At 35.8% G+C, this 23,994-nt stretch overlaps 1 protein-coding gene across 2 annotated transcripts in view; it reads right to left on the minus strand.

Moving 5' to 3' along the window:
- Positions 1-23,994, minus strand: part of col4a1 (collagen, type IV, alpha 1) — a 273,407-nt gene that overhangs the window by 82,664 nt on the left and 166,749 nt on the right. For both annotated transcript variants that reach the window (XM_028799211.2, XM_051926307.1), the window contains exons 16-25: positions 21,359-21,403; positions 20,287-20,340; positions 20,151-20,195; positions 14,350-14,437; positions 12,761-12,796; positions 11,963-12,118; positions 9,366-9,434; positions 6,842-6,925; positions 2,224-2,294; positions 1,943-2,134 (exon numbers count right to left, since the gene is read on the minus strand). In XM_028799211.2, coding sequence (XP_028655044.1) covers positions 1,943-2,134; positions 2,224-2,294; positions 6,842-6,925; positions 9,366-9,434; positions 11,963-12,118; positions 12,761-12,796; positions 14,350-14,437; positions 20,151-20,195; positions 20,287-20,340; positions 21,359-21,403 — 840 coding nt within the window. The remainder of the gene's footprint in view (positions 1-1,942; positions 2,135-2,223; positions 2,295-6,841; positions 6,926-9,365; positions 9,435-11,962; positions 12,119-12,760; positions 12,797-14,349; positions 14,438-20,150; positions 20,196-20,286; positions 20,341-21,358; positions 21,404-23,994) is intronic.

Below are 23,994 nucleotides of genomic sequence, written 5' to 3' on the forward strand. Positions count from 1 at the left end.
CAAATCTGTGTTGTGAGGTAGTAGTACTAACCAATTCATCATCATTTGTTCATTTGCATTGTTTTACTATTTTTTTTATATTTACCATATTTTTTTCCTATTTGTCTTTAAGGGAACTGTAGTCTATGCTGGCAGTTACTCTACCTGGAGATAGTGCCTGAGTACATCACTGACTACATCCAGAAATACAGTATATGTAATCACTAAATAAAAACCAGAGTCTTGAAAAGAAACCTGTACTGACAGAATCAGCAATGAAATGAACCACAGTTCAGGCACTACGAGGTAACAGTGCACTCCACTATACCAAATATGCTGTTATTGCACTGATATTTAAATAAGACATACTGTACATGGTAAGGTTCTAAGAGCTAGTCACTTTGACCCCCATGAGGCCAAAAGTTATACACGGAAAGTGAATAGGAGTCACTCCTAAAGGTAATAATGATCTCAGGAATTGAGGATGACATTAATGAATACATAACAATACAGTTGTTAATATAATTTATAAATATAGGTTTGGTTTGTACTCCACCCTCCTTGTTGATAGGGAATAAGTTTGAATGCTGTAGCCAACAATCAGCATAAACTGTGGGTGCAAAATAAATGAACAGAATGAAACAGCAATTATGTTTTGAACATACTTACTCCAATTCAGGATAACAAAGAATCAGAGCTTACCCTGGTAATATTGGGTAAAAACTCACACAAATAAAAAGAATATGTAAAAAGGACACACTGACAGTAACCAGGCCAAATCTGGGCCCATTCCGCAAGAGACAGAAGACAGGAAGAGTAATTACTGCACTAAAATTCTGCTAGATAGTTTTCTTAATTTGTGATAATTATTTTAACCTTAACAATTTTAACATTAAAATTATCAAACTTTTTTAATGCCATTAAGGATCAGGGCATTGAAGGCTATGTTTGAGTCACTGAAAAAAAAAAACACAAACAACTCTGGATGTGGCACCAGTTTATTTAAGGGTCAAGTCAAGCCCACCATGCACATATCTGGAATGTATGAGGAAAACTAGAGTACTCAGTGGATACCCACTCAGACACTAGGAGAATATATAGACTTGACTCAGATAACAACCACGTGCAGGATTTGATTTCATGATGCTGGATTCATGAGAAATTTATGCACTAACCACTGCAGCACCACACTCTAACAATTTTAATAAATGATACATTTTCACAGCCATAAGACCCTTAACAGAAATTTCCAAGCTCTACATGTACATTTCTCATTTGGTATTAAAAGAGCATGCTTTTCCAAACATGAAAATTAACTACTGTATAGGGAAAAAATTAAAGCTTATTTCCACACTGAAAAAGAAAATAAAGAAAGACAAAATGATTTGGCTATGTATCATTCATCAGGTGTGTGAGTTAAAATTCATTACTCCACTGAATTACTGCATCTTGCTTTTCTTCAAAAGAGAAACAATACAAAGAAGTAATCCAAAAATAACAAATGCTTAAGGAATATTGAGAGCAAAAAGAAAAACATTAGGTTGAGACATCAAACACAAAAGCAATAATATGGAGACAAAATGAAAAAAGTCAAAGTAAACATCACTTATCTTCTTTAAGATCTGCTTGGTATTCTATAATTGTTAATTACCTAAGGACACTGACTATAAAGAATGTGAGGATGATGAACTACATGAAAGCTATACAGTTAAAGTTAATTGTTATTGCCCGTAGTAGGATGACCCTCTGTAAAACCATGCGGTTTCTTACTTTTTACTCCATTAAGGCTTGAGGTACATTTTCATTTAATTAATACGGTACACAGTCGGAAAAAGATTACGTATAAAAGCCAGCACATTTTCCTGACTTAGTACAACTGCCCATTATGCTACATAAGAAGTGAATCAGACCAGAAACAGTAACTCTTACTAAAGGAAAAGTGATATACAAATAATATACTTACTGGTTCCCCTTTTTCTCCAGGTAATCCAGGTATACCATCTCTTCCAGGACTTCCTGTTTGACCTGGAGTTCCAGGAAAACCAGGTAAACCTTGATCCCCTTTGCTGCCTTTAAGGTCTGGACTAAAGAAGAGTTCTCCGGGTTCACCCTTTGCCCCTGGATATCCAATCAAGCCTCGAATACCTGGAGGACCCTGGCAAGTCAAAAGAAGGCCGAATAATTATCATAATGCAATCTAAGGAAAGACCATGATTTTTCAGGCAAAAGTAAACTATTACTCACAGGAAGACCTTGAAGGCCTAAAGTTCCAGGAAAGCCTCTTTCTCCTTTAATGCCTGGTGACCCTGGATATCCTGAAAATGTGAAACACAATTTGCAATATAGTAAAGTTCAACCTTTCATAATGATATAATGTTCTTTGTAAAATACATAGCTAAACAATCTTTTATTGTCACTGGACTTATTTTGCTTGAAAAAAATGACAATAGAAATATCACTATAATAACAATAAATATCATTATAAATTATAAATATACAATATGTGTTTGTTGAGACAACTTAAGGAAACCCTTATGAGCAAATCTTATCTTCCCCATTTAATTTGATGGCCGGCTTTTAGGTTTTTATTGTTTTTCTGGACTGTTGTCCTGTAAGTCATGACTTTTATGTTTACTACTTTGTGCTGTTTTTCCTTCAAGATGTCAAACACCTTATTATGGTGTGCACTCTGAAAGGTAGTATACAAAGAGTTGCAGATTAATTGACCTTAGATATTATATATATTTTTATATAAATTACTATATACTGTACTATTTTGTATACCAGTTTAAGAGCATTACAAATGATGGTGTAAAAAAAGATCCAGTGGATAGATGCATTTGAGATGGAAATTGTCTTCATGAAAACATGAAAGAAAACATGCCGGATAGCTGAGCGTAAATGAAGAAAAACGAAATTGATTGTCCACTATGAAATACTGAATACTAAAATAACAGAATACAACAACATAGTCCGTCTTGAGAGGCAGTGATATTTTTCTAAAAGTATAAATAACAATTCTAGTAATCCAAGAGATTTATTCTCTACTATTGATCATTTGCTAAACCCAGGTCACTCAATGGAATGCCTCCAAAAAACTTCCAGTGAAACTTATGAGGTTTTGCTATATTTTCTAATCACAAAATTAATGATATTAGAAATAATATAGCACATCCGCCCAATAATGATCCTATTTAACCCCGGTATTCCATTTTAAGGAAACTATATTCTTTCACCAGGATAGATTTACCTGATCTACTGTATATAGAATATTTTCTCAACTGAGACCCTCCACCTGCGTCCTTGACACAATACCAACAAGTTTTTTCAAAGAAGTATCTGGCGTGCTAATTGATAGTGTTCTTGACATAGTAAATTCATCATTAGATACGGGGGTCTTCCCAGACTGTCTTAAGACTGCTGTTGTTAAACCCCTGCTAAAGAGAATAAATCTGACTCCTCTGTTTTTGAAAATTTTAGAACTATTTCTAATCTGCCTTTCTTAAGTAAAATCTTAGAAAAGGCAGTCATTACATAGCTAAATGATCACTTGAATAAATATTCTTTTCTTGACAAGTTTCAGTCAGGTTTTAGAACAAATCATAGTACAGAAACTGCACTCGTTAAAGTAGTAACTAAACTTGCGGGTAAATGCAGACAGAGTCCGTTTATCTGTTCTCATCCTCCTAGATCTGAGTGCCGCATTTGATACCATTGATCACAATATTTTTATAAATCACCTTATTCAGTGGGTGAGCCTCTCTCGTAATGTCTTAAATTGGTTTGAGTCTTACTTATCAGGTAGAAAATTCTTTTTTAGTTGTGGTAGTTATACTTCAGAGACACATGATATTTTATATAGTGTTCCACAAGGATCTATCCTGGGTCTGCTGCTCTTTTCGATCTCCATGCTTCCATTAGGTCAGATTATCTCAACGCATAACGTGAGCTACCACAGCTATGCTGACGACACACAGCTGTATTTATCAATAGCGCCTGATGACCCTGACTCTCTTGATTCACTGACCCAATGTCTTACTTGTGTTTCTGAGTGGATGAGTAGTAATTTTCTCAAACTAAATAAGGAGAAAACAGAAATGCTAGTGAATGGCAAAAATGGATATAATGATGATATTAGAAATAAAGTTGATCCATTAGGCTTAAAAGTCAGAACAGAGGTGAAGAACCTAGGGGTAATTATTGACTATGACCTAAATTTTAAATCATATATTAATCAGATCACTAGGACAGCATTTTTTTCACTTGAGAAATATAGAAAAAATTAGACCCCTTGTAATTTTGCAAAATGCTGAAAAATTAGTTCACGCTTTTGTTTTTAGTTGACTAGATTACTGTAACGCACTCCTCTCAAAACTATCCAAAAAAGATGATCGATTGCAACGAGTGCAAAATGCAGCTGCCAGAATCTTAACTAGGAAAAAAAAATCTGAGCCTATCTCTCTAGTTTTGATGTCACTTCCCTGGTTATCTGTGCCATTTAGAATTGACTTTAAAATACTGCTTATGGTTTACAAAGCCCTAAATAATCTTGCTCCATCCTATATTTCGGAATGCCTCTCACTTTACGCACCAAATTGTAACCTTACAGGTAGATCTTCAAATGAGTGTCTGCTTATAATTCCAAGGGCTAAACTTAAAAGAAGTGGTGAGGCGGCCTTCTGCTGTTATGCACCTAAAATCTGGAATAGCTAACTGACAGAAACTCACTAGGCTAATACTGTGGATCACTTTAAAAAACTGCTAAAAACCCATTATTTTAATATGGCTTTTTTATAGCTTCATTTTAGTGTAACATTGATATTCTGTATATGTATTTAATTATCATTTTTATCATGGCTCCACAATCCGTACTAACCCCTACTTTCTCTGCTGCTGATCAGGGCACCATGCAGTCCCTACACTGATGGATGGAAGGCCAGATGTCCATATGACCATCATCATCTAATTCTTCCATATGAAGCCTGAAAACCATGAGGACTGATTTAGATCATTTATGTTAGGTAGAATACCCAGTGGGGGCTGGAAGGTCTTGTGGCCTCGAAACCCCTGTAGATTTTATTTTTTGTCAACAGCCCTCTGGAGTTTTTTTGTTTTGTTTTTTCTGTCCTCCTGGCAGTTGAAGCTTACTTTATTCTTTGTTACTTAGTTTTGCTAAATCTTATTTTTAGATTTTTCTTTTTTCTTTTTTCATCTTGTAAAGCACTTTGAGGTACATCATTTGTATGAAAACATGCTATATAAATAAATGTTGTTGTTGTTCATCAATTACACTTTATAGAGAATTTTTTTTGTGAATAAATTTTCATTAGGATAAATAACAGCAAACAAGGTTAATCAATACCAAAAACCTTCAAAAAAATGTCAGTATACCAGTATGCTTTGAGAGGGATTTGTACATGCTTTCAGTATGGAAAAGGTGCTATTTAAATAAAGTGTGTTAATATTATTGTTATTATTACTACTGTAAAACGGTAATAGGGTAGTTAGAGCTGCAAGAGAGTGGATGGCAGCCCACTACCAAGCCAAGAGACAGAGAGCTCTCTTAATGTCACCAACTACCAGACAATCATTGACCCACTAGTTTAATTGATATGATTAGTTTCTCAATATTATGGTCAGATCACCCATTGATCCTTTAATGCAATGAATCCAGGGAACATCCCATTATAAAAATCAAATTTTCAAACATAAAATGAAAAAGAAGTATGGAAGTTTTCAATAAGAGGATAATGCAAGTATTGCAGCTATTGTGTCGAAGAAAATTATTCTCTAATGGTGGTGAGAGTGGTGAAATCTAGAAGAAGAAAGATATGAGCAGAGAAGGCAATCTCAATGAAAATGATAGATTAAAGGGAGATACGAAGATACGAAGGACCAAAAGGGAGAGCCAGGACTGAGATGCCTATAGCAAAATGTCTGCAGGGTATATTTTACAAATGATGCACAGATTTGAATGGGGTGTGCTGATGGCGCGAATTTTTGGATGAGAATATGATTATCTTTAACAGTAGTTTTCCAGTATATAATGATAATATAAGCATGTGTTGCAGCCAAACTGAAAGCAGAGGAAGAGGTTTGTACTTGTTTTGAACAATGCAACATAGAAATTATGAAAAGGCAATTGTAAGATATAAGGGAAGAGGAAAAGATAGAAAACCTCCTTATATTTTAAGAATCAACCTTAGTTGAAGTTAAGAAGCAGAAGGAAGGGGAAGGAATAGACAGTATGAATCTTAATGACAGAAACAGTAGTCCCGACTCATCACTGAAGTCCCTGAGGGTGTTAATACCCACATGAGTCCAATGACTAAAGAAGGTGCAACTAGCAATTTGAATTGTCTCACATACAAAATCTAGGGTGTGGGAGTGCTGTTTGGGTTTGGAGCACAATGTTTCACCTACCATTGACGTTAGTCGATGGGCCAACCAGTAATCTTGATCACCTGCCCATTAATCAATGGTGGGGTGAATGGATGGTAGAAGTGCAGAATCTGGTCTTAAGAATGTAATTTATGAATTTACTGAAAATTTTGAAAGGGCCATACTGACTCTGAGTTGTTAATGATATTTGCTTATTTCATTTATGTTGAATGGCTGCCAAAATCACCCTCAGCTTGCAGTGACAGCTCTCATGGTGAGGAATAGATTTTAGCAACTGCAGTCTTTAAATGAGACAAGACTTCTGTGTAGAACTCCTTGCAAGTTGTTTTGCAGCATTAATCTGACACTGGGCAGTAACATAATTCCCCATACTCTCAATAAATATATTCCTATATATTCAGCAGGTATACATTTAACGTATTTACCCAAAGTATGAAGTAATGCTGTGTGTGGCACTTACCTTGTGGACCAGGAGGGCCTTGTTGTCCAGGAGGACCAGGGGTCCCTACAGCTTCACAGTCAAAACAGGTATCTCCTTTGTCACCTGGATGCAAAAGATATGTAGATTATGTGTGGATCTGAACAACATAATGCAAATTACACTGGTCCGTCAGTCCTACCCGTGTAATATACTGTAATATAACACTGGTGGTCTGTGATGCTACACACAAGGCATTAAACAGGGTTGAGCAGGTCACACACACTTTTACACAGGGGTAAATCTGGAGTTTCCAATTAACCTAACCTGCATGTTTTTTTACAGATGTGAAAAGGAAACCAGAGTACCTGGAGAAAAACCTGTACAGGCAAAGTGAGAATGTATAAACTTTACATGGACAACAAACAGTTGCAATATTTGAACCCAGTATTCTGGATTCATGAGGTGGTAACAATACCCACTGTGCCCTTTAATTCCCATGTAAATAACTGTTTAATTAGTGAGACCAATCATATTAGATATGGAGAAAACTATGAAAATACAACATTATCACTGGAGTTTGTCTTTCATGCTATAAGGTTAATCTTCTTGCAGATATTCCTGTCCACAAAAGATTTTCGAACCGATTTTGTACAATAGACTTGATAAACCATACAATAATTTGTTGTTAGCGTCAGGAAACTATACTTGAAAATACTTGGAATATTTTTCTTAAAGTGAATTTGAAAGAGTAAATTAATCAGTATTTGAGGCTGCGGAGAATGTTTCTCGGTTTTAAGACAGAGAAATTTGAAAAGTGGTAATGTTTTTAAATGGAGGTTTGTCCAATTTGAAAAATATGTCTCTCTATTATAAAAAAAAGCTTGTGACGAGACGAGACATTTTCCCAGGGATGAGACGTGATCTTTTGAAGAGAGACACTTTCACTTCCCACGAGACGGACAAGTCATGTCATACTTACAAACTTCAGACGCAAGTCCTGTGATACACATGCAGAGCAGGTCAGAGACAATGGAATTAAGAAAATTAGAAAGTCTCCAAAAATGAAAGAAAAGATCACATTAGCGCAAACAACCTGAAAAAAATACTCGGGGAAATAACAGAACTGCGAGAAGAGATAGAATGTTCAGGTGCTTTTAAATGTTCGAAGCTCCGCACAAAATGCAGATCACACGGCACACAGCACACAGTAGCAGCAAGCCAACAGCTTCTCAAGCAAAGATGAGGTGAAAAAAATCACCTGTTACTTGTTTCCCAATGTATGACCGTTTAAGAGGGGTTTCGGAGGAGCGGCCGCATCAACAAACTGAAATTATTACTCAGGAAAATAACGGAACAGCGAAAAGAGACCAAATATTCAGGTGCTGTACAGGCTTTAAAACGCAGCAAGACAACAACTTTTCGAGCAAAGTGGAGGTGAAAAAATCACCTGTTACTTGTTTCCCAATGTATCACCATTTAAGAGGGGTTTCAGAGGAGTGGCCGTGTCTCCCTGGGCTGTGCTCAGCCACCCTGTTCACAACAGCGCCTACCACTGTCAGGTTGGAGGGGAGTTGGTAGGCGAGCGAAATGCAGATCATGCATGAGGGCAGCAGCAGCACACCAGCAGCTGCTTGAGCAAAGAGGAGTTAAAAAAATGTATTTGTTTCCCATTATATCACCATTTATGAGGGGATTCGGAGAGGTGGCCACTGACAGGGGGTGAAGCCCCTAGTACAATTAAAATTCAAGCCCTATATTATATTTTGATAATTATGAATGCCAATGCTAGTTTACTTACAGTTGGGTATCTACTTGATGGATATACAAGTATTTTAAAGCTGTTGTTACTGTTTATATAAAAGTATTACAGAAAAAGGAACAATATTACTCACTTCAGTAAATGGAGGTACTTTAATAAAAAGTCACTGAATGAGATTTCTGTTTTTGCAGTGGTATTGAAGGGTGACAAGTATTATAAAATTTCACTGATGTGAAATTTGAATACAAAAATTCTGGTATCGTGAAATCCCAAATGGCTACTTTTAACTGCTTGCAATAAAACAGTGAAGAGTGAGGTGTTTTTGATGAGTCTACATTGACCATATACACGTTACATAGGGTGATGATCATAATAGTACAGAAATATCCAATGACATTATCATGTGCTCTCATTTGCTAAACAATCTCATTTGGCCTGAGACATGAAATTCCACTAAAATTTTCTAGGGTTGCACTTGAAATCATGTTCCATACAGCAAGCATATATTCAGGATAAACCACATACTGTATCTCCTAAAGACATATCCCAGTGTTCCACTAGAGAACTATTGGGAAATAAATGAGGAAATACAAAATGTATCTGGTGATTTCTGAGCATTCTGTGACCAGTCTTGCAAATCACCATAGGGATATTTTTTAAACATTCAGTATAAATAATTTAGGATTCATAGATGACATTAGAAAACAAGTTGGCACTAACATTGATCACAAAACCTGTGTAGTCACTCATCTAGGAACAGGATTAAGCCGAATTAATAAAATGAATAAAATAAACATCACTTGCCTTTCTGTCCTCTTTCTCCTTGATATCCTGGTAGGCCAGGAGGGCCTACAACTTCACAAATAGTATCACCTGGTCAAGACAAAACCATAAGTAAAAACACTGAATTTCCCCTTGGAAGTAATAAAGTATCTATCTATCTCTCTATCTATCTATTAGTAATAATATATTTTCACAAAACAACCATGACATAGTGAACAGAGATTTCTCTTTGCAGATTGGGAATGAAACCATGAAGCACTGTTTTACACTGTACAGTAGAGAGGAGGCCTATTACAAATTGCACACCCATGGAATCTTTCTAAAAATTGAATTGTCTATGGTATTTGTTGAGGTACTTTGAATGAGCAATAATGGTGCTTGTAGCTTACATTAATGCTCTCATTTCACAATCCTAGAGAGAGAGAGAGAGAGAGAGAGAGAGAGAGAGAGAGAGAGAGAGAGAGAGAGAGAGAGAAGTTGGGAGCATGCACTGATTACAGTGAGTTGCCACACCCACCTCACAACAAACCACCCGAAATGAGACCCGAGTGCAATCCTAAAACATATTAATATAAAAAAGTACTGTTTCTCTGTAAGTGTCTTCTTGGCTCGAGCTCTACTATGTGGCAACTTGGCAACATGCTTCATAGCTTGCAGTTTCTTCAGCAACTACTTCCTCTAGCATGCTGTCATTGATATTTACAATATACAGATAGGTCTTTTATTCTCATGATGAATGTTATAGTGGACCATGAGGTAGCATATGCTAACCACCAGATCATCCAACCTTTCTTTAACATTTACTAAGACCAACGGAAAACATGTGATTTGACCGTCAGGCATTGTCCATTCAAACATGAATGACCAAGAAAAGTTGAAACAGATTATGCATTGTTTTAATGATTTGGTGTTATCCAGTACTGTTCACCTGAAGGTAGGTGAAAAACAGGTGTACAGGATGAATGAGGTCTTTACAGTGTCAGTTATATTCTGTGCCACCTTCACCAACCCCTGCAGTGCTTTATGATCTTGAACTGAGCCAGTGCCGTACCAGGATCTCATGCAGCAAAAGGGATGAACTCTACTGTGTACCTGCAGAAGTTTGAGAGAACAGATGGAGAAATTCAAGCTGTCCTCAAATGTCTGATGAAGTACAGGCGCTGGCGAGACTTTTAGACAAGTGACAAAATGCATTGTGCACACTTTAGTTCATCAGTTAGTCAAGATGTTGAAAGCTGCACACCTTTTAGACAGCATTTTCTCCAATGGAGTTGTAAGAGTGGTCTGCCGTTTTGCTTTTTAGAGTCAATTACCAGATCCCTGGTTCTCCTGACATTATGAATGGGATTGTTGTAATGTCATCACCATGACAGCAGGTAAACATCTTTTCTATAAGCTGTCTCATTATTCTAGGTAATCAGGCCCATGATGATGGTGTCCACAGCATTGCAATAATGGATTTGAAGCTGTATCTAGTCAAACTGTTATAGGTGAACAAGCACACAGAGGAGGGCTCAGCACACAACCTTGTGCTGTGCCTGTGTTGAGGACCAGTATGGCAGATATGATGCAGCCAATTTTAGATACTGAGGTTTGCTGATTAGGAGGCCAAATTCAGTTGCATGGGGTGTTGCTGCGGCACAAATTAAGGAGTTTGGTGGTGAACTTTCATGGTGCAACTGTGTTAAATGATAAGCTGTAGTTTATAAACAGGACTGTGGCATAACAGTTTTTATTATCCAGATGTGCCAAGGCAATATGAAATGCAATGGAGACTGCATCCTCTGTGGACCAGTTTTGATGATATGCAAACTGGAGGTTATCATGACTATCCGGGATATTCTATTTAAATTTATCATTGCTAGAGTGACAGCCACCAGTCTATAGTCATTCAGACAATCTACATTTGTTTTCTTAGGCATAGGGATAATTGTTGTCCTTCTGAAGTAGGTAGGGACCACAAATTCTACCCATCCATCCATTTTCCAACCCGCTGAATCCAAACACAGGGTCACGGGGGTCTGCTGGAGCCAATCCCAGCCAACACAGGGCACTAGGCAGGAACCAATCCCGGGCAGGGTGCCAACCCACCGCAGGACACACACAAACACAACCACACACCAAGCACACACTAGGGCCAATTTAGAATCGCCAATCCACCTAACCTGCATGTCTTTGGACTATGGGAGGAAACCGGAGCGCCCAAAGGAAACCCACGCAGACACGGGGAGAACATGCAAACTCCACGCAGGGAGGACCCGGGAAGCAAACCCAGGTCTCCTAACTGCGAGGCAGCAGCGCTACCACTGCGACCACAAATTCTCTTAAAAAAATTAAATATGTCACTGAAGATATCAACTAGTTGGTGGCTACATGTTTTTAAAACACGCCCTGAAATTCTAACCAGATGCCTAGTAGATATTAGCAAATTTAAAACTTTTCCCTACGTCAAGTACAGAAACAAAGAATGATTAATCATGTTGTAATGCTGGCAGTTGAATGGGACAGGTTTTTTTTTATTGCAATGAAAACAGGGATAGAAACCATTAAACTGATCAGGAGGGTAACATGCAGATGTGACTGGATTAGGTTTTACTTTTGTAGTCACACTGTCTTACCTGGAAAACCTGGAGGCCCGGGTTCTCCTGGAAAACCAGGAAGTCCACCTTGACCTTTAGGCCCTTGTAAATTTATTCCAGGGTATCCTTTTTCTCCTTTCTGTCCTGTCTCTCCAGGAAATCCAGAAGGACCAGCGGGTCCTTCCAGATCTCGACCTAAATGGAAACAGCAAGAAACAACAAGTTCATGATTTGCCTTAAAGTGAAATGTTTACATTGTGATATTATTTATAGTTTTATATTTGAAAATACACTAAATATAAAATGATAAACTCTCAAACAGTACTTCTTCTCTAATATTTATAAAGTGGCTATGAAGTTTTCACAGAATTAGCAGATGCTACTGACTGGTGCCTAACAGCTAATATAATAGCCAAGATGCTTAATATTCAGTCTTACTCAAATGTTTGATATTTTTGCAGAATTATCCATTCTACTGTTACTTGTTATCCTAAAAATGACCTGCTAACCACTTTTCAAATCTAAACTTACAACAGATTTGGATCTACACATTATCCAAAAAGTAACATTTTTATAAAATATATTCTTGGAATTAGCCATAATGCTAAGGAAGAAAACCATACACTGTGGTAACTTCCCTTTATTACTCTTTCATCTTATATTGTGAATTTTTGTTTACATTACCTCGTTTGAATTACGTTATCCAATACAAAGTACATACCACAAAAGACACACTTTAAAAAAAAACCTCAGATACCTGTTTCAGAATAGTTGTGTGTGGCTTTTTGTAATTAAAAATTTCCATCTCTAAGGCGTACATTTCTACTGGATACATACCTGGGAGACCTGTAGGTCCCTGAGGGCCAGGAGTGCCTACAAAATAAACAGTGTCATTACATTCACAGCAAAGACCAAATCTAAGCCACCATTGATTATTTCAAGCAGATTTAATAAGACAGATTCTACAGTACTTATTGCTTGCTGCAGATACAAATGTGCACTGCCACTAAACTAAAATCCCTCCGTTATCTCATTGTGTGGGACTAACCAGAACATCCACTCTCCTCTCTTCAGATTAAATCAAAGAATTCTGAGGTAAATTATGCTGCACATAATCTTAGTGTTCATAGTATGGATCCATGAATCAACACTGCTTATGTATCACAACTAAATGCCTGCTGACATTTTTCAATCTATAACCATATAGCAAACATCCACATAAAGGTCTGATGTGTTCTGTCTTTTTACATATCACTGTTGTAAAGAGCTGTGAATGTCTGTGGTCTTTATTTTAGGATGAACAAACCTGGACATTCTCTATTGACCTTCCTTACTGACAAGGTATTTTTGCCAACAGAATTACGGATGACCGGAAAGTTTGGTGTTTACGGGACAATTCTCAGTAACTTCAGCAGACTAAAGTGTGTGAAAATACCAAAATAGAAACTGCTTCTAAGATCCTGACACTACCACAGCTGGTATCAACAATCACACCATAGTCATAGCAAGTCACTTTAAATATTTTTAACAACAACTAAACCTCCTGACCATGTTTGCATACTGCATATAATGAAATTCAGCCAAAAGCAGCAGGTTGTGTTAACAACTAGGCTGACCTAATAATTATACACCAGTTATGCCACATTAGTGACAGGAATGCAGTGGGCTAATACTTTTTAACACTATAAATAGATTTGTAAAACACTACTTTTTTAATTTGACTTTTTCATAATCCCCTTTTTTGTACCAATCTAACAGATTGTAATATGTGCTCTATAATATAACCTCTGCTCTTCAATGTTTTCTGTTTTTGTTGGCTATCATGCACCACTGCCATTTGGCCAAAGCACTCTGCAGCTGTCTTGGATATTAAGAAGGAAAGTGGACACTCCAACTTTTGATGCGACCCACTGCATTTAATCTTATAGGACAGTACACTATAACTATAAAAATTACTTTAGCATATATATATTTTTATAATCCTCAGTGGGGTCTGGGTGTTGTTTGACACTTGGAACGCCTGAAGGCATATTTTCTGCAGCACCTTGTCAGCTGGAGTTCTTATTTTCCTCTCCTTCATGGCCATCTGGCCATATCTGACCATTGCATTGGACTTACTGTTACGACCACTAAAAACATAATGAGTAAGAAATTTAACAGTAATTTACGCTATGTTTAGGGCCTCTTCCATTTCTATTACTCATTTTTTTATCTGTATTGTATAAGTCGGTATTAATTTTTCTTTGTTATTCTAATTCTTTCTTTTACTTATTCTGAAGAATTTTGAGCTACACCTTTTGTATGAAAATGTGCCTACACTCAGTATAAAAATACTAAGTGTAGCGTGTATACAGAATTATGGGGTGGTGTTATTCATGAAAGACGATACATAAAATAAAACATGCTTGACTGTAAAATAATTTTACCTTTTTCTCCTTTCAATCCTGGTATACCTGGCCTTCCCGGGGGACCACTGTCACCTTTTTCACCAGTTACTTCACCACTTTCAGTAATCTGTGGGACGTATGGAAATATTTTAAACATATTATAAAGAAGGTATCATACACTTTTAAATGAAAAAAAAAAATCTTTATTACTTTTCCACTCAAGTTCTTACTTCGCACAGTGTTAACAGGTGTTCTATTTGCTATTTGTTTCTATGTTCAACAATAAGCTTAAGTCTGATTAATTTTTCAGAGTAGAATGAGCTGAATCTTTTCATTTCTGTTACCCAGCTTAGACATTTTTAGGAATGCTAAGGATTGTGATATTTTTGAAATGGCCTATTCCAGTGTTCCATTTTGAGGCATACATAATAGATATGTTAACTAAGACACCTTATACTTTTAGCATTTCTGGGAAAAACACAAATCTTTGGTGCCCTTGCTAGTATACAGCTATAAAAACAGACCCAATGCCACTGTGTGTTTCTGGCACTAACTCTTATGAGGAGGGTGTATCTGCAGCATTGATCAAGTAGATCTAGCCAAATTCTTTCAAGTAAATGGTCAATCATGTACTTGAGGACATCAGTAGAAATTAAGAGGAAATGAATTTAGGACTCAAACCAGAAGGCACTTTTTTATGCAAAGAGCTGTGGGAATAGGAGAAAAACTACCGAGACATGTAGTTGAAGCAGAAATCTTGAGAACCTTTTAAAGAGTATCAGGAGTAAATATTGGGACAGCTTAGCTATTCACTATACAAATGAGATAGATGGACAAAATAGTCTCCTCATGGTTTTGAAATTTGTTATGTTCTTATCCTCTGATGCTGTCCATTGTGAATAGTACTATAACAAATTAAGATTAGGTTAAGTTAGATTAGATTCAGCTTTATTGTCACTGAACACTGTACAAGAACCATGACAATGACTAAATTTACATGCACATATAAAACTGTGAAAAGGTGAGTAACTCTTTAAAGGCAAAAACCTAGTTTCTTAAAAACCTCCATTTGCATGTGCAAATATGTTTCTGGAATTCTCTTTTGGCGAAATTCTCCTACTGTATGTCATTAAACTGCACAAACATCATCATCGACTGGCAATAATCTGAAAACAAGCATTACATTTTTATGTCTAATAGAGAGACGCTGACAGTTGGTAAGTGCAACACCCTAAAAACCTTTTTTATTGTCTCCTTTTCTTTTTACACCTCTCAGACCAAAGCAATCAAGCTCATCTCATAAAAAGCAGACCTACAGCACATGGCTGCATAATCGAACCCTGTAATTAATAACACAATACACATATATAACAGAAATCTCTATGAATATTTTTAGTTTTTTATGTGTGATTAACTATGACATCAATTCCTTTTTTACATCGTTGACCTGAGCCAAAATTATTCATGGCATTAACACTAACACCACTGCATCACCTGATCACACTGTTTCAACATATCTATAGCAAACAGCTGAATTAAAGCTAAACTAACACCTTATTATTATGTTTCTGTTACTGGATTGTGCACAACACACTCATAATGAAAGGCTGTGTGGTTCAGCCCTACAAGGGATCAGGATGCCAGTATGTGTGCTTCTTGCCTTGCACCCAGAGTTGCACGAGATAATAATAATGCAGGTATTTTTACTTCAGTAAAATAAGTACTGCGTTAGGTTATTTATTACTTTAAAAAGTAATCAGACTACAGGTATATAGAGCACTTTACTTTTAATATATTACCCTGCTGTTCCTGAGATTGTGCTGCTGAGCTTAGTATTGTACAAAGAGCTCATCAACATAAATTTTGCGATTTCTGAAAATACTGAGACAGATTATTTTAACCAGGAGAAGGAACAATGTGATCGGCCAAGCATTTGCCACAGGAAGTATATCTTGTGGACATTTCTATCTGTGGCTGCTGAAAGTGTGTGTGAAGATAACATGTGTGCAGGTGAACAGAGTGCATTGGATATGTGTAGATGACAAAATCATTCACATGGCCAAATAACCAGGTAATTCATGGAAAAATCTACATGTGCTAACCTCGTTTCTCGGAGACTAATAACCCAGTTTTTCTAACTGGAATAAGGAGTTGTTTCACTGGAAAGACATTGCCAGGATTAAGGGTAACCAGCAATTTGGTGTAGAGAAAGTTATATGCTTGTTTAAGTCTATAGGATAGGGCAGAGAAAGAGAGAGAATCATAATGCCAGCTGCGGATTCTGTGTATATGCCAGTGTGGGAGGACATGGGCTGCTAGGGGTTGCCCTAGATAGGAGATTAAAGTGAGAATAAAGCTGTGGCTTGCGAATTAACACGATAATTAAAAGGGTATGCTAAGTTATAGGACACACTCTGGAACCCCTCGGGGGGGTAGAAGTAAAGGAGAGAAGAAAACAAAAATGAGCGAGCAATGCTGCACATTCTCTCTCTGACACACTAACACTGAGGTCTTTGAGCCAACGAATTATTCAGCAAGTGTGTGTCAAGAAATGCAACTGAGGCTTCTTCATACCAACAACAATATGTCTGTATACAGTATTGCCTCACTGTGACTGTCACTGTCAAGTTGGAGGTTTTCTTTCTTTTAAGTTTTTTTCATTTCTAGTCATTCTGTTATGTGTTTTGACCATAATTTGTGTGTGGGTATCTATCTATCTATCTATCTATCTATCTATCTATCTATCTATCTATCTATCTATCTATCTATCTATCTATCTATCTATCTATCTATCTATCTATCTATCTATTTTAATGTCTACTAACATAGCCTAGAAGGAAAAGAAATAGACACACAGCCCTTATATGACCATGCTGTCTCTTTAACAAGGTTTCAAATATTTGGATGCAACAGAAAGCTAAGAGAAACAGAGATTCAAATGGCCACTAGAGATGATTTTAGCCTCCTGATTGGAAAAACTGATTCCAAGGCTTAACTGGAAGTGACCTCCAGAGGGTGTTTAATCTGCATCATGGCAAAAGATATAATTATTGAGGAAAATTGGGGTGAAGGCTCAACAGGTGGAGGAAGTTTGCCTAGCTGCAAAAAATGTGAGTCAGAGAGAGAAAGAAAGAGAGGGAGGGTGGAAAGGAGAATGAGTTTGAATACCAAGTGGACAAGCCACCCCACAAATTAGATGGAAGGTCAAGCCCTGTATAGTTAGGATCTAAGTGGCACTTCTTTTTTTCTGATCTGTTATATTTTCGTACTTTGTTATCTTCCTGTGTTTATACCTCTATGTGGTTTATTATACTAAATAAGGTAACATTTTTATTTTTGGTCTGGACGACTGTCATAAGAGTACCTTCCCAAAACAACGGAAACCACACAATCTCATGAGCCAATTTTCATTGTTTTCTTCATTTTAAACAATGTTAGATAAGATAAGAACAGCTGCGCTCAATCTCTTTATACACCAAAAGGTATTTTAAAATTTAATTTTACCTTTAAATAGCTATGAGTTGTACACTGTAAATAAACATCTTTTGTTGCTTTGTATTAAACAATGATAATTAGTTTATTTCTTCCTCTGATATCAATTTAAAACATGGTCATAATACATATTAAATAGGGTGAAACAAACTATATATTTAAAATATGTACAGTCACAGTTACCGTATTATTATTAGTATTAACAATTAATGATTCACCTCTAACTGAATTAAAATAAAGCTTATTATTCTTGGTGTTATTTGATATTTGACAAAGCATTTATCACAATTTTAATTTTTAAACTTCTTTATTTATAAATTTCCAATAAATATATTGGAAATGTCTGCAGTCAACTTTAAGAATTTACTCTGAACGGTCAAATAGTTGCATATAAACAAATTTAAGAAAAGTGCAAGTGTTCTGCTATTTTTGCTGCCTTATCCCATTTTGCTGTAAGTATCAATAGTAAGTGAAACAAAATGTGGCAGACTGAGCTGACAGATCACCCTTCACCATTGTGAGATTTTGCTGCCTTCACAGACAGAAATGAAAAAAATCACAGAAACAGAATTAAAAACAGAAAAATAAAAAAGAAATTGTGGCAAAGTATGTTTGGAAATAATACTAATAAAAAAGGCATTTCAAAAATGCTATACTATAGTAATTTATTTCTCTTTAAGTTTGACATCAGTTACAGATTAAATGTGTCAAATTTGCTTGTGACATTTTTCTACTCAGGGTTCAAGTCTAAGATAAGTTAAGAATATTTATTGATCACTATATACAACCACATGAAATGTGTTAAAATAACTGGTGTTAATACTGAAGTACATAAAAATCAAGTTAGCTATTGTTTATACGTCGCAAGTTGCAATGACCCAATGGTGCAAATAGATGCAAAACAAAATTAAATGACAAATGATGCAAGATTTTCAAATAACAAACTGGATGCCAAATATATAACACATCAATTAAATATTGTATTGATTTTGTAATTAAATTGAAAAAAGAAGTTCTTGAAGAAAAGAAAAAGGCTATTGCGCAAGTCACAATAGGTAAATGCCACAAGTACACTTTTCCTCAATCACACATCGGTTGATCACATTGTTTACTATGACACACATAGGTGCATTAACATATAATTCACTACTGCAAACTCCAGCACATCACAGTACCGTAAATATAAGAAAAAAGCTTCATATAAGTTGAAAAAGGCAAGCATACAATGGGTATTGAGTAATTCAAAGAAATGAATAAAGTAAATACTAATTAAAGGGGGCAAAGCAAAGGATAAAAATAGAATGCCTAAAATATTGACACTATCTAATAAGTACATCAAAGAACTTAAAATTAAAATGTACAAAATAGCTATTTATGAATAAATGCACTGGAAAAGATGTAAAAATTAGTTAAACTTCACTGTCAAAAAATGCTGCTGAAATCAAAAACTAAAGTAAAAGGTACAAACCTATTGTGTGTAAGCATAAGGAAAAGGTGAATTATTTCATTTGTTCTGAAATGCAACATACTGTAACACTAGATCTGTATTGTGAACAACTATAGTTATATAACTTTATATTTTTACAGGCCAGAAGAACAAGTTTGTTTGCTTTGATGGTCTTATTTCTAGTAACTGGAGATAATAACAGAAAAAGGAACTATTATAAGAACATCAGTGACTAATAAAAGGACTCAATGTTTAGTATATGGAAGAACGTCCATCTTGAAAAATTTTGAAATTAAAACAAAATATTTGGTGTGGATTAATTAACAGTTCATTTCATTGCTTTAAAGAAGGCAAATCTGCAAAGGAAACAAAACAGTTAGCTAAACAAAAGCTGAAATATTACTCAGCTAAGACCATGGCTTTCAGGGGCTATTGTATCTACAAATAACCTGGATATAAAAATGAGGGAAAACGTTTTTTTCTCAGTGTCTGCAAATCTCATAATCTTTCTCAGAAGGATTGCTCTGTTGTATTTAAGCCGGTGAATTTTTCTTTTCCAGACAGAATCAAGAGACATTGTTTTTTTATAATTACTTATAACTGTTTGAAACCCAAGTCCACCGGTTTGTACAAACTCAGGTGCTGACTGTGGTCCTGTAAACCGTGACCAGATGATTCCAAGATCTCCTATTTCTGGAGGGTATTTTTGCTTTTAGAAGGAAAAACCCTTCAAACCCACCTCATATTAGCAGTACAAACCACACTGCCATAGTAGTGTGGTGTCCCTACTTATTTATTCACTGACTATTGTTATGAAACTGCGAGTCAGATTCTGATAGTTTTCACATTCCATTAAGTGTTGAAGCTAAAGCCACTCAAACCCTATTTGTTTAATACTTACCACGCTTCCAGGAGGTCCAGCTGGTCCAAGTTCCCCTTTCTCACCCTGTAAATGGTAAAAATATAAATGACAGAATGACAGAACTGACACAATGACAGAAAAACAGCATTTCTGTTAAATTTGGTTAACACCTCACCTTTCCTCCGTTTGATCCTGGAAAACCAGGAAATCCTGGTTCACCCTTTTGCGCCTGTAAATAATAAAAACATGCTGCAGTGAGAATGATGATAAAAGGCACATGGCAACAGCTGTGTGATTTTTAACCATTGCAGATTTATTTCACTAAGAAATCACAGGTGTCTTCCCTCACCTGTCGCCTAACCCCCTTAATGCATAGCAGAACACCATTAATGAACAATGGTCATTAAATGAGACTCAGGCCAAATGCCACATTGTAGACTCCCTTTGAAGGCAAAGCCCTGGCAAAATTGAGATAAAAATTTCTAGCTTTTTGTTTCCTGGTCATTTTAAAACATGAAACTGTCTAATCTCTTTCTAAAGTTTGAGAGTAAGTAATAGCACTCTGTCTCTTAATCTTACTGAATTTCTGACTAAAAGTATTAACCATTATTCAATACCATTACTATATGATTTATATAGATGTACTGTATATCCATTCATTTCATATAATGCTCATTGATAAACTTTGAGGTAATATCTATTATTATTTTTCTACTCTATTTTGGGGATAAACCTAAAATTTGTACAAAGTTCAATTTCAAAACACTTCTTTCCATGTACTAACATATTTAAGACTAAGGGCTGTTCATTTCCAAATTTTATAAAGTAAGATATACTGTACATTTAATTAAATACAAAAATGACAGAGAATAAAAATTGTAAAATAAACAGGAAATATACAACAGGATGTGTATTTCTTAAGTATGTCACACATGATGATCAAGAAGACAAAAGCAGAATAAACTCTGATTGCACTTGTTGTAACTAGCTCTGCCATACTTTAATCAAACTCATAACCATTCATAATATTTACATCATTTGATGGTTGTTTACACGGTGCATTACATTTTGAATAATTTCTTGCCTGAAGATAGAAGGTTGTTTGTGATGTGCTGAAATTTTCATTTATACATCCAAGAGTGAAACTTATGCCCTATTTATTTTTTTTTACTTCTGACAGTATATGATAATCCTTTTTTTTTTGTTTTTTACTTGCAGTCAATGCACAAAAAATGGTAAGTACATACCGGCAATCCTGGTATTCCTGGTTCTCCATCTTTACCTGGTTTTCCCTGAAAGAAAACAGAAGAATCTCTTTTTAAAACTGATATTGTATCAAGAATGTTAGAATAAACCAGAAGTCTCTGATGAATATTTATGTGTATCTTCTAATTTTGTTCTAATTTAACATATTTAATAGAATACAAGTAAAAAATGGTGTGTGCATGGTCTGGCAACATAAGCAGAAGAGGTAAATCTTGCTGCATTTGCTGCTAGAACTGGGATCACTAAAAATTTTAAACGCTGAGGTGTAATCTGTAGATAATGCCTTACAAATATGTTGACTCATCAGTAATGTGATGAGTATCAACCATTTCTTTTAAAACTGCATATGTCACAAGACAGGGTTGGATTTACAGCATTTAAAACTACGTATGTTTGCATAGTATCTGAAGTGTGGCTAAACATAAACCAGTAAGTGCAACACAGTGATTTGGAGGGGATATTTATTAAAGAGCTGTATGACAAACATTTAAACCAGAGTTAAATATGCTAACTGCTTGCAATATACAGTACATAAAATCAAACTTAAACATATCTAAATGGGTTTTCTGGATAGCAAGATATTTCTAGGGGCAAAGGTGCCACCATAATAATAACAACTAGGAGAAATAGGGATTTTCCTGAGAGAAAAAATGACAGAGAACTGAGAAGTCCTGGTTCTTCTGGTGCTTAAAATATGAACTCTCTGCAGGCATAACAGAACAGAGAAAGGCTATTAAGGAATAGGAGGCAGAAAATTTTCAATCTAGGAAACTTTTCTTAAGGAAAGCTGCTTTATGGTCAAGTTAATGTTCAAGAGAACAATGACTTCTGGGGTCATCAGAAGGTAGCTGTAGTGGACTGCTCTTGATCTCATGTTATTACGGGACTTGGCCAACTAGTAACCCTCAATGGAGTTTTAAAAGGCTGCATGTGAGTCATATGAAGTTGGAAGATGGGTTGGGAAAAGGCTCACTAACTAGGGTGTTTTGATGTAGGATATTAAAAAGGAAAGTGCTTGATTATGTGTTTGGAAGGTGGGAAAGTGGGGAAGCCACCCCAAAAAACAGCAAAGAATAACAGACCTACAGAATACAGTCAAGCTAAGCAAGGTTTTATTTGCTTTGTCTTTTCTTTTGTTATTTTTGTGCTTGACCAGTATTTGTCCCATCTTTGACTGTTGGGCTAAAAATATTCCTTTTTAATAAACTTTGGGCATTCTTTTTTATTCTGGGAACAGAGAGACACTGTGGATGATTTCATGGTAGATAACATCATTAGTCACCTTCATAATCTTGTCTTAAACTATATTTTTCTGTTTAGTTGAGAGTGTGGAAAGCTTTTGCTCTTCAATCGCTTCCTTCTTCTTGCATTTTTTAATAAAGAATAAAAGCTAACATTTATTCTGGCACGGATTTATTTTTGCAAAATGGGAATTTATTCATGCATTTATTAATAAAATAAATAAATAAATAAATAAATTCCCATTCTCCCATGCAAAAAGAAATCAGTGCAGGAATAAATGTTAGCTTTCGCAAAACCTACGCTTAAAAGTAATTTTCAATACTTTTACATTTTGGGATCAATTTAATATTCAGCCAGTCTTAGTAAGATTCGGTGACATCCTTCATATCTTCTATAACTCTGTGATGGCTAGTGCAATTTTCTGCACTGTGGTGTGCTGGGCTGGTAACATCACTTGAAGAGAGGCCCACTGAATTAATAAGCTAATTAAATCTTTCAGGGCAGATTTCAACTTAAGTCAACACAAGGGGATGAAGGCAAATGTCTACTTTAGTCGACATGCAGGGGTGGTTGGTTGTCAACAAAAGTGCTGTTATATTATAGTTCGATTCTCTTTGCTAGAAGGAAAGTTAGCTTCACTGATTTGACCTCAAATCCCTGCACGCGCGTGAGTCACGAAAAGTAGAAAAAGAGTAAATAACATCTAAAATGTCATCAATATCTGGCAAGAGAGCAAAGTGAATGCACAAAGCAAAATACTCCATGGATGACGTTCTGCATATTACAGGTAAAGAGCAGGCTCAGGTATGGGATACATTCTGAACCCTGTGGAGGAAGTTAGTGTAGGAGAGATTTAAAACAAAACTGAATGCCATTATGATCAATGGTAACATCCTCTTTATGAAACATCAACACTGAGGACTTTCAGACAACAAATCATTCAGCAGACGTGTGTCAAGAAAAGTGTCGGGGTCCTTTATAACAACAGCAATACGTGTGCATAATGCCTCACTTTGACTGTGACAGCCAAATCAGAAGTTTTCTTTCTTTTTAATTTTCTTCTTTGTTCAGACCAAAGTGTGTTTGGTTATGTGTGTATGTACTGTATGTATGTATTTATTGATTTTTGTATTTATTTATTTAAAAAGTTTCTGTAAAAGAGACAAATTTCCCTATGGGTACAAGTAAAGTACCATCTATCTAGGGATTGGCTGCCAGTCCTGCTGGCTTTAGTTCTGGTTCGTCTGGCTGCCAGTAGGGTGGTAAATAGTAATAGTGAAAAGTACTGGGATTTAAACCCCATTATTCCTGCTGTAATGCCTCAGTTAAATCACTTACCTTGTCCAGCTGAAGAAATTAATATAATATATATATA

The sequence above is a fragment of the Erpetoichthys calabaricus genome, chromosome 4 (genome assembly GCF_900747795.2).
Source record: "Erpetoichthys calabaricus chromosome 4, fErpCal1.3, whole genome shotgun sequence".
Lineage (NCBI taxonomy): Eukaryota > Metazoa > Chordata > Cladistia > Polypteriformes > Polypteridae > Erpetoichthys > Erpetoichthys calabaricus.